Source organism: Oncorhynchus kisutch, linkage group LG15 (genome assembly GCF_002021735.2).
Source record: "Oncorhynchus kisutch isolate 150728-3 linkage group LG15, Okis_V2, whole genome shotgun sequence".
Classification (NCBI taxonomy): domain Eukaryota; kingdom Metazoa; phylum Chordata; class Actinopteri; order Salmoniformes; family Salmonidae; genus Oncorhynchus; species Oncorhynchus kisutch.
The window spans coordinates 33,306,646-33,318,827 of record NC_034188.2 but is presented as its reverse complement, the minus strand read 5'-3'; the positions used below and the strand labels follow the sequence as shown (position 1 = coordinate 33,318,827).

Below are 12,182 nucleotides of genomic sequence, written 5' to 3'. Positions count from 1 at the left end.
GTCTACCAAGAGAGTTCTCATCTATATTATTATACTAAGACCTCACTCAACCAACTCTATACGGCCATTAGCAAACAAGAAAATGTTCATCCAGAAGCGGCACTCCTAGTGGCCGCTTCTGTACATAGTCTATTGGTAAATAGCCCACCCTTTTCACCTACCTCATCCTCATACTGTTTTTATTTATTTACTTTTCTGCTCTTCTGCACACCAATATCTCTACCTGTACATGACCATCTGATCATTTATCACTCCAGTGTTAATCTGCAAAATTGTAATTATTTGCCTACCTCCTCATGCCTTTTGCACACATTGTATATAGACCCCCCCCTTTGTTTTCTACTGTGTTATTGACTTGTTAATTGTTTACTCCATGTGTAACTCTTTGTTGTATGCTCACACTGCTATGCTTTATCTTGGCCAGGTCGCAGTTGCAAATGAGAACTTGTTCTCAACTAGCCTACCTGGTTAAATAAAGGTGAAATAAAAAAAAAACTTAAATGGAGGCAAACTGAAATCAGTTTTACAACATTTTCACCAGCATGTCACGTGTGCAACCAGAGGGAAAAAACTATAGACAACCTTTACTCCACACACAGAGATGCATACAAAGCTCTCCCTCGCCCTCCATTTGACAAATCTGACCATAATTCTATCCTCCTGATTCCTGCTTACGAGCAAAAACTAAAACAGGAAGTACCAGTGACTCGGTTAAAAAAAAAGTGGTCAGATGACGCAGATGCTACGCTACAGGGCTGTTTTGTTAGCACAGACTGGAATATATTCCGGGATTCATCCAATGGTATTGAGGAGTATACCACCTTAGTCATCGGCTTCATCAATAAAACCGTATGTACATATCCCAACCAGAAGCCATAGATTACAGGCAACATCCGCATCGAGCTGAAGGCTAGAGCTGCTGCTTTCAAGGAGCGGGAAACTAATCTGGACACTTAGAAGAAATCCCGCTATGCCCTCAGACACAACATCAAACAAGCAAAGCATCAATACAGGATTAAGAATGAATCCTTCTACGCCGGCTCCGACGCTTGTCGGATGTGTCAGGGCTTGAAAACTATTACAGGCTACAAAGGGAAACCCAGACGCGAGCTTCCCAGTGATGTGAGCCTACCAGACGAGCTAAATGCCTTTTATGCTCGCTTCGAAGCAAGCAACATTGAAGCATGCACGAGAGCACCAGCTGTTCTGAATGACTGTGTGATAACACTCTCAGTAGCTGATGGGAGCCACGGGATGGATTACCAGGACGTGTACTTAATTTAAAGCATGCGCCGACCAACTGGCAAGTGTCTTCACTGACATTTTCAACCTCTCCCCGACTGAGTCTGTAATACCTACATGTTTCAAGCCACTAGAGTCCCTGTGCCCAAGGAAGTGAAGGTAACCTGCCTAAATTATTACCGCCCCGTAGCACTCACGTCGGTAGCCATGAAGTGCTTTGAAAGGCTGGTCATGGCTCACATCAACAGCATCCTCCAGGATACCCTAGACCCACTCCAATTCTCATACCGCTCCAACAGATCAACAGATGAAGCAATCTCTTTCGCACTCCACACTGCCCTTTCCCACCTGGACAAAAGGACCCTCACACCTATGTGAGAATGCTGTTCATTGACTACAGCTCAGCATTCAACACCATAGTGCCCATGAAGCTCATCTCTAAGCTAAGGACCCTGGGACTAAACACCTCCCTCTGCAACTGGATCCTGGACTTCATGACGGGCCGCCCCCAGGTGGTAACAACAACACGTCTCCCACGCTGATCCTCAACACTGGGGCCCCTCAGGGGTGTGTACTTAGTCCCCTCCGGTACTCCCTGTTCACCCACGACTGCGTGGCCAAACATGACTCCAACACCATTAAGTTTGCTGACGACACAACAGTGGTAGGCCTAATCACCGACAACGATGAGACAGCCTATAGGGAGGAGATCAGAGAACTGGCAGTGTGGTGCCAGGACAACAAGCTCTCTCTGTGCTACAGAGGGTAATGCGTACGGCCCACTTCCTGCCATCCAGGACCTATATACTAGGTGGTGTCAGAGGAAAGCCCATAAAATTGTCAGAGAGAACCAGTCACCCAAGTCATAGACTGTTTTCTCTGCTACCGTGTACCGGAGTGCCAAGTCTAGGACCAAAAGGCTCCTTAACAGCTTCTACACCCAAGCCATAAGACTGGCCACCGGATTATTACATTGACCCCCCCCCCCCCCCCCCCCTCAATTTGTTTTGTACACTGCTGCTACTCGTTGTTTATTATCTATGCATAGTCACTTCACCGCTACCTACATGTACAAATGACCTAAACTAACCTGTACCCCCGCACACTGACTCAGTAGCGGTACCCCCTGTATATAGCCTCGTTATTGTTATGTCATTGTGTTATATTTTTGTTGTTGTATTTATTTATGAAAAACGTAGTAGTTCAAAAAAGAACTAATCATTTTATTTTCACTTTAGTTTCTTTGGTAAATATTTTCTTAACCAATAACGCAGTTTAAGGAGAGTTAAGGGCTTGTAAGTAAACATTTCACGGTGAAGTCTACACTTGTTTTATTCAGTGGATGTGACAAATAAAGTTAGATTTGATTTGAATCCCTGCTCCTCCAGATCTTTTGGCTCCTCCTGTGAGTGTTGTGGTGGCTCGCCTACACCCTATTGTCCCTGGTCTATTTGAGCGTGGGGTTTAACACGTCGTGTCACTTCCAGGTTATTGGTCTGTTGTGCAGTGTTACATACATTACATTCAACACCATTGTGTGTGCTTGTGGTTTTTCCTTGAATTCTGTATAAGATTGCAGACATCAGGCATGATATGGTGGCAGTGTGAAGTAGCCTTAACATATGATGTACAGAATGTTGCCCTGGTTGTTTCTGTACCATTAAGGGCCGGCCCTGGATGCTAGGGCACCCCAAGTGTTCCTTTTTTTTTTGGAACTCAGTCGGGGCCTCAACTTACTATTTAGAGAAAGAATAGTAGAATACACCAGATGTAATTAAGAAACATGTGGTTGTGCATCAGTAGTTTCTCTTATGTCATTCAATTAGCCATCGATGACAGCTAACAATTTTTAGATCGGTAACTGGTCTAGCCAGCTATGTAAACTTGTAGTAATCATGTCCGAATACAGACCGGGCACGTGCCCTGGGGCCCTGACCTCTAGGGGGACCCCCTTGATTTTGTTAGTCATTGTCACTCAGATATATTAACATGTCGTAAGTCATGGCAAAATGGGTAGAGCTGCAGGAAACTGCAGATTTTCTATTCTTTCTGCCCCATGGCAAAATGTGTATAATTGCAGGAAATGTACTAAAATGTTTCTCTGCCATCAAGAGGGGGGCCACCTAAATGTTTTTTTGCGAGGTGTGGGGCCCCCCAACCAAATCTTTCTTACCATGGCCTGGTACCATGGACTTGTTTCTTTTAGACACTCAATCATGTTATTTGAGGTCCAGTGGAGGCCCTTAACTTTTTCCACATTGTTACATTACAGCCTTAATCTGAAATGTATTAATTGCCCCTCCCCCCTAATCAATCTACACAGAATACCCCATAATGACAAAGCAAAAACAGGTTTAGAAGTGTGTGCAAATTTATTACAAATAAAAAACAGAAATATTTAATTTATATAAGCATTCAGACCCTTTACTCAGTACATTGTTAAAGTGCCTGGGCGATTACACCCTCAGGTCTTCTTGGGTATGACACTACAAGCTTGGCACACCTGTATTTGGGGAGTTTCTCCCATTCATCTCTCAGATCCTCTCAAGCTCTGTCAGGTTTGATGGGGAGCGTCCCTGCACAGCTATTTTCAGGTCTCTCCAGAGACGTTCAATCGGGTTCAAGTCTGGGCTCTGGCTGTGCCATTCAAGGAAATTCAGAGACTTGCCCCAAAGCCACACCTGCGTTGTCTTGGCTGTGTGCTTAGGGTTGTTGTCCTGTTGGAAGGTGAACCAGGATCTCTCTGTAGAAAAAAAATGAGGAAGGGAAGCGCTGCTAAGGTAAACAATAGTAGATTTTGGTAGACAGAAGGTGCTCTTTGGTAAAAAGGGTAAATTGGTCATCAAAAATAAATATTGAACATGCCATACAAATTAAGGCATTTCAATTATATGAAGAGTGCCTTGGTCCTCTCCTTTCTTTTTAAAGATCTCTGTATTTTGCTCAGTTCATCTTTCCCTCGATCCTGACTAGTCAACCAGTCCCTGCTGCGGAAAAACATTCCCACAGCATGATGCTGCCACCACCATGCTTCACCATAGGGATGGTGCCAGGTTTCCTCCAGACATGACACTTGGCATTCAGGCCAAAGAGTGCAATCTTGGTTTCATCAGACCAGAAAATTTTGTTTCTTGTGGTCAGAGTCCTTCGGGTGCCTCTTGGCAAGCTCCAAGCGAGCTGTCATGCCTTTTACTGAGGAGTGACTTCCATCTGGCCACTCTACCATAAAGGCCTGATTGGTGGAGTGCTGCAGAAATGGTTGTCCTTCTGGAAGGTTCTCCCATATCCACAGAGGTACTCTGGAGCTCTGTCAGAGTGACCATCACGTTCTTGTTCACCTCCCTGACCAAGGCCCTTCTCCCCCGATTGCTCAGTTTGGCCGGGCAGCCAGCTCCAGGAAGTGTCTTGGTGGTTCCAAACATCTTCCATTTAGGAATGATGGAGGCCACTGTGTTCTTGGGGGATCTTCAATGCTATAGAAATGTTTTGGTCCCCTTCCCCAGATCTGTGCCTCGACACAATCCTGTCTCGGAGCTCTACTGACAATTTCTTTGACCTCATGGCTTGGTTTTTGCTCTGACATGCACTGCCAACTGTGGGACCTTATTTAGACAGATGTGTGCCTTTCCAAATCATGTCCAATCAATTGAATTTACCACAGGTGGACTCCAATCAAGTTGTAGAACTATCTTCAGGATGATCAATGAAAACAGGATGCACCTGAACTCAATTTCGAGACTCTTAGAAAAATCTCTGAATACTTATGTAAACAAGTTTCTATTTTTAATTTTTTATACATTTGCAAAAATGTCTAAAAAAGTATTTTCACTTTGTCATTATGGGTTATTGTGTGTAAAAACATGTATTTCATCAACTTTTGAATAAGGTTGTAATGTAACAAAATGTGGAAAAAGTCAAGGGGTCTGAATACTTTCCGAATGCACTGTACTTCCACACTATGAGGTTGGAATAATACTGTGAAATTGTGAAAATGATGATAAGGCCCTTTTAGTGTAAAAGCTGTTTGAAAAGACTGTCTGAAATATTCACCTTTTTTGGTAGGATGGAGTTTTGGCCTGCCTGGTGACATCACCAGGCGGTAAATTGGTTAATAGACCAACAAGAAAGAGAGTTCCAAAACTCTCTGGCAATAATAGCTAATTTTCAGTTTCCCCCTCCCCACTCTGACCACTCCCAGACAGTCCTAACAAAAGTCTTGCTTGAGAAGCAGTTTTTGTTTCTTTTTGACAATTTTAATTTAAAATAATCACAGTAAGGTACATAATTGTTACCCATAAATTATTTGAAACTTCGATAAAAAAGCTGCATTGGACCTTTAATTTAAAAAAATAATTGTGTACTGTATGAATACATTGAATATAAACACAAAGTTAGGCCTATATGAGTTTTTTTTATCATGGGCCCAGAAATATAATTTAGAATTGATTAAAGGCATCACATCGTCCTTTGAAAAACTAAACGTTTTTGTCAAGGATTCAGGTGCAACTTCTCTTACCGGGACAAGTGACAGCTTCAAAACCCCTCGACAGCATGTGGATGTTTTTGTTGTCCAGCCAAATGTAAGGGGTGGGGAAACCCCGGGAACATTATTACCCGAAGTCTGTCCAACACTGAAACGGTTGGTAAATCAACTTCCCATTTAGCTAAAAGTGATAGCAAGCTGGATTACCAAATTAGATAGCTAACATATTTTAAATACACTATTTCATAACTCTCCCATTTTACATTTTTAGTGGACTTTTAACAAGCCATCGCGGTAAGTTAGCAGTACGCTACACGAGGACACTGTCAGCACAAATTAAATAGGAACGTTAAGTTACAGTTGTAAATAACACTGAATAACCTATAAACTAACAACAAAAATCATAGACAAATAATAATAAAATAAGCTAATGATGTCAAATCAATTGATGTCAAAATCATGGAATGCAGTAACGTCAGCTGGGTGTCTCGTTAGTTGGAATAATGTCAGCAGCTAAATTCGCGAATGGTAATGTCAGCTATAATTTACAAAAGAAGATGAGAAATGAAATAGTAGTTACAGTAACTTAGTTAGCTGACGTCTGTTGGAAAAATGTCAGAAGCTAAATTCACCAATTGGTATGTGTCGCTATAATTTACTAATGAAGTTTTTATTTAACTTGGCAAGTTATTTGAGAACAAATGCTGATTTTCAATAATGGCCTAAGAACAGTGGGTTAATAACTGCCTCGTTCAGGGGCAGAACGACAGATTTGTACCTTGTCAGCTCGGGGATTCGATCTTGCAACCTTTTGGTTACTAGTCTAACGCTCTAACCACTAGGCTACCTGCCACCTGGGCAGGTTTAACTTTTAGTTGCGAGATTCAAATTTTAGTTAGCATTGGGTGCGTTCGAGCGCAGTGGTCTAAGGGACTGCATCTCAGTGCTAGAGGCGTCACTACAGACCCTGGTTCAATCCCGGGCTGTATCACAACCGGCCGTGATTGGGAGTCCCATAGGGCGGCACATAATTGGCCCAGCATCGTCCGGGTTAGGGGAGGGTTTGTCAGTGGTAGGCCGTCATTGTAAAATAAGAATTTGTTTAATTGACTTGCCTAGTTAAATAAAGGTTAAATGTACAAAATAAAAAATAAATTATCCTACGGCCATCGCCTTGCATAGAGCTCGCCAGCTTGTAGTCCTAAAACTCGGAAATGAGTTACCTCAGGTTCGATAAACGCCTAAAATAATGTCTGATGTTAACACAGGCTTAGGAGATCTTATACGTTTTGTTCTGTGAGGTAATATCAGTCAGTTAACATTAAGTTGATGAATTATGAAGCCTTTATATGCTTTTTAAAATTATATTAATGCTTAAATTCACAAAAAGTGATGTTAGCTGATGAATATTATCACATAGAACAAAACATCAAATCTCCTAAGCCTGTGTTTACCACAGACCTCATTTTCGGCGTTTATTCAAAAACGCCATTAATTTCCCAATAGGCATTGTCCAACGAACCATGGCGGAGTGCCTACAAAAAGACGCCATTACTATTTATCTTTATTGTGGGAGGATCTATTGTCAACCAATCATTTGGGTTTTTGTTTGACCCACGCGAACGTGACCAGACATGACTGAAACAGGAACCAACTTTGCCACAGATGCATGCATACAGTGGCATAGTATAAATGAATGTGATATTTGACACTGTCACTGATTGTAAAATGTACACACATATGTGTTAATTTTGTGAGTGTGTGATATCGGGGTTGGAACCATGTTTATTTCGACATCATAAAGACAAAGTTGTATTAACAATGGCAACATTGCCATGTTGATCTGAGCCTTGCTGTCAGAAAACCACATTGTCAGACTTTCGGCTGTCGCAGATACTTCTCCCCTGACTTTACTCCCAGTCGGTTGCTTCACCTTACCACTCAAACACGCCCTATGCCATTTCCATAGAGGACAGGTGCTCCAGTATCTGTGTGTGTTAGAGATGAGTATGACCTGTCTCCGCTCTAACGCCCAGGAAGCTCCAATTCAAACTCCCATTAGACAGCTGTGCAAGTGTTATAATGTCAAAGTTTCGCCAAGCAACTATCTTAATTTACACCCGTTACAGCCAGTATGTACTTCCAAAAAAGGTCTACATCAAATGAAGATAGTTGCTCAGTGAAACTACGTATTTTGTGCTTAACAAATGTATTTTGGCATTATAACACTTGCAGAGCTGTCTAATGGGAGGTTGAATTGGAGCTTTCTGGGTGTTGGAGAGGAGGCAGGATGAAATGACACAGATCATGTGTTTTTCAGCCAGCAGGACAAGTTGTGGCATGTCTGCCGGTGATGGAAGTCAACGGACTGGCGAAACACAAAGCTATAATATTTACACAGCTGTAGTTTAGTTAGCTACGTTGTTAGTACTGAGGTTGGTATAAAGGACCATACAAATTTGCCACATTTTGTCGACTGTGTGGTGTTGTGTTTTAAACAGGGAGATCTGTCACACCTTGCCATCAGAGTGTGATGATGATGGGCCACCAGAATGATGAGGAAGAGGGTGGTAATAAAGACAACAGATTCTACATCGAGGCCTCCAGTAGCTCAGAAGGTGAGCTGGGTTTTAGTCAGTACAAACAGTCCAGCTCACCGAGAGCTCCCCAGGCCACTGGAGGAAACTCTCCCCTAGTTCTGGCCTTCCCTCTCTCGTCTGGCCGGGCTCTACGGTACGTGTCGCCACTGGACAGCAGCCCAAGCCCGAACTCCAGGCTAAGCCTCCACTCAGAGCAGGACCTGGACCTGGAGTATGATGATGAAGTCCTAGAGGAGTGGATGATCCTGGGAGGAGAGGAGCAGGAGGGAGATGGGGACATCCAGCTCAACCTGGGGTACTGGAGCAGCAGCTCAGAGTCGCATTCTGGAACAGAGGGTGAGGACCAGACAGTTTAACACTTGACAGAGTTCTGCAAGATGAGAGTTCCTCAGACAGAGAAAAGTTCAGCAGATGGATAATTCCACAGACTTAAGGAGTTACTCAGATGGAGTTCTATGGATGTTATATTGATTTATACCATTGTTGAATACTAGTTTCTGATTGGCTTGAAGGTTGGCTAGAGCGTGCATTATTTCCCTGTAACGCCACGGTATATCAGCACAGTAGAATTCAATGACTAGTTCATAATTTTTTTTATTTTTAAGTTTACTTTTTATTTATAGTTTTTTTTTACCCCTTTATAATTTCATGGTATCCAATTGGTAGTTACAGTCTTATCCCATCGCTGCAACTCTCATATGACTTGGGAGAGGCACATAACCCAGCCAAGCCTCACTGCTTCTTGACACAATGCCCGCTTAACCCGGAAGCCAGCCGCACCAATGTGTCGGAGGAAACACCGTACACCTGACGACCGTGTCAGCATGCACTGCGCCCAGTCCTCCACAGGAGTCGCTAGTGCGCGATAGGACAAGAACATCCCTGCCGGCTAAACCCTCCCCTAACCCAGACGACCCTGGGCTAATTGTGCGCCACCCCTTGGGTCTCCAGGTCGTGGCCGACAGAGCCTGGACTCGAACCAGGATCTCTAGTGGCATAGCCTTAGACCACTGAGCCACTCGGGAGGCCAGCTAGTTCTTTCTTAGATGTTCTATATTTGATAATGTTGATTTTAAAACATTATAGGCATTGTTGTATTGGATTTTCATAATAGCAAGCTAGAACTGATGGTTTGGTTAGCTAAACTAGTAAGTATGTTTGGTTACCAAGGCAACTACTTTAGATATCTAGGAAACCTGCTAGCTACTTCAGTGGATGTTGAACACATTTGTACCTTTCTACATTTATAGCAGCAAATGTGTTAAATTATTGCCGTAGTTTAAAAGGGATAATCAACTCGGGACTCTATGCGTTCTCTGTAAAATAATCCAACTCTGTGGAAGGTCAGTTCCACTCCGCTAGCGCGTTGTTGTTTTCCATAGAACACATAGCCTCTCGTTGATTATTCTCTACATATTTGAATGTATCCCTCGTAGAGATACATATTTGTGACACAGAGCAGCAGTATATGGATATCAATGACTTGTTTGGACACAATGGTTTGCATGTGTTATAAAGGCGCTATGCTTGTTGTCTCTCTCACAGATGAAGAACTGAATGCAAAATATGCTCTCAAACACAACTGGGCCATAATAGAGAAGGACAAGGTACTACTATCATTAGTTATCACTACTCTGGAGTTTAGGTCAGTTTCAGTCTTCATGAAGCCCTCAGGTCTCAGAGGATTGGCTTGTTCAAATGATTCTTTATCCTGTTTCTGCCCTGTTCCGGTCCTGTGAAAACCAGCCACGCCCATACCGCTATTTCACCTCTGGCCGGAGTCTCACCTGTCACAACTGCAACAAGACTGGACACCTGGCCAAGGGCTGTACCACCCCGAGGGTAAGACACACACACACACACACACACACACACACACACACACACACACACACACACACACACGTGCTCCAACACTGCTCACGTTGTGTTTCTCTGTAAACAGAGGCGACCCACCTGTGTGTTGTGTGGGCTCCAGGGCCATGTCCAGAGGGCCTGTCCAGGCCGGCACTGCCACAGCTGTGGGCTCCCCTCACACGGGTACCAGCCCTGCCCTGAACCCCCTTTCTGGAACCAGCACTGCCACCGCTGTGGGATGGCTGGCCACCTATCAGATGTGAGTGTGTGTGTTTACCACAAGCCTTTATGTGCGTTTATGTGTGTTTGTGTGTGTGTTTGCATGTAGCCATGAGCATGTGCAGTTAATGTGTTCTGTGTCCTTCCCAGGCTTGTCCGGATACATGGAGACAATTCCACTTCACAGTGAGTGACCATGGAAAGGAGGGGAGGGAGGAAGGGTGAATTATTAAAATATTGGAACATGTCCCCTGACCGTTTTGTCTTCTTGCTTTAGACTCAGCAGGAGGTTCCCCTCAGGCCACACGTTGACCACACCCACAAACACTGCAGACACACCGCTCACTGCTACAACTGCTCCAGGAGAGGACACCTCGGCCATGTGAGACCATCTACATCCGGTGTCTGTCTTTCTCTGTTTCTCTTTCTTTCTCTTATTCCTTTCTCTGTTTGTCCTTTAAAAAATAACTTATTGTCCCTCTATCTACCTTTCCCTCTGTATTTTTTGCTCACCCTTCCCCCCTTCTTTCAGGAGTGTACTCAGAGGAGGATGATCAGTGGGACGTTTGCCTCGCTCCCCTACGTCTGTCACTACGACAACAAGCAGGACATTGTCAAACTGAACACCAGGATACACAGAAAAGCCAGAGGTGATGCACCACACACACACACACACACACACACAAACACACACAAATGTGTCGCAGCATGTATTGTATTTGTTGTTGAATGTGTTTTGCATGCTGTCTCCAGAGCTAAGGGTGGAGGGCTTCATGCCTCTGTTAGAGCACCAGAGGACCTACGTGACACCAGGGGGCAGTAGTGAAGAGGAGCGCCCCTCCCCAGCTCCAGGGAGGAGGAGAAGCCTGGAGGGCAGGAGGAAGACGTGGCCGGAGAGACGCAGGGAGAGACGGGAGGTGAAGAAGCTGAGGAGAGAGGCCCAAGCCAGGAGGGCGGTTGGGACGACCAAATGGGGCTCAGACGAGGTTGTTTACACCAGGGACCACTTTAAGAACCCCCACAGAGAACCCATACCTCCCCCTCAGAAGAAGAGACGCCGTGAGGAAAGGAGGGAGAGCAAGAGTGAGGAGAGGAGTAGGAAGGGCAGAAGTAAAGAGAGCAGTAGGAAGAATAGAGAAGCAGAGAGGTGGAAGAAGAGAGGAGGGCTGAAGCCTGGGTACCTGTACCCCCGTGATGACTTGGGACCCATGAATGATTACCTCCTCTCCCCCAAAAATAGGGTGCGAATTTTATAAGAAAACAGATGTTGTGTTTGTATTGTATTCCATTATGTTTGAATAGCTGATGAGTGTCTTGAGAATTTTAGTCAAATTTTATGAACAAATGTGGGTTTTATTCTTTTTGGTAGAAATGGCTGGGTTGTGACATTGCAGGACACTGTTGGAGTATAGGAAATGTTAAACAAATATATATTTTTAACGTATTCACCCTACTTGAATGATTGACAAATAAAGCATTAGGCTAGGGCGATGTCTTTATTTTCTTTATACCGATTCGTTCTCAATACCAAATACTGAAACAAGACTACTACATTATTTATTTGGTTGGTTCCTCCCCCTCGCTTACCAGACATAGTTAATCAACGCAGTAATCGATTGTTGTCGGGATAATCAATAATATGGCCTGAAAAGACACCACTCGTTTTATATCGAACAAATGCTCAAATAAATGTACTCGAGGAGTCTGATGATTTTTGCACATCGCAAGAAATGCGTCTTCAGATATTTCTGTGCTCGATTAGAGTGGTCTGACCAGAGATG

The 12,182-nt window shown here is 43.9% G+C and overlaps 1 protein-coding gene across 4 annotated transcripts; it reads left to right on the top strand.

Moving 5' to 3' along the window:
• Positions 1–5,815: 5,815 nt before the first annotated feature.
• LOC109905196 (zinc finger CCHC domain-containing protein 7) lies at positions 5,816–11,889 on the top strand. Of its 4 annotated transcripts, none has more exons than XM_020502434.2 (9): positions 5,816–5,881; positions 8,227–8,661; positions 9,871–9,932; positions 10,072–10,167; positions 10,271–10,441; positions 10,552–10,587; positions 10,679–10,783; positions 10,934–11,051; positions 11,155–11,889. In XM_020502434.2, the coding sequence occupies exons 2-9, from the start codon at positions 8,259–8,261 to the stop codon at positions 11,655–11,657; spliced, it is 1,494 nt and encodes a 497-aa protein (XP_020358023.1). In that variant the 5' UTR covers positions 5,816–5,881; positions 8,227–8,258; the 3' UTR covers positions 11,658–11,889. The 4 variants fall into 4 exon arrangements, with proteins under 4 accessions (XP_020358023.1, XP_020358022.1, XP_031645994.1 ...); XM_020502433.2 differs by having other exon boundaries at positions 5,855–6,019; XM_031790134.1 differs by lacking the exon at positions 5,816–5,881 and adding an exon at positions 5,888–6,019 and having other exon boundaries at positions 10,304–10,441.
• The last annotated feature ends 293 nt before the right edge of the window (positions 11,890–12,182 follow it).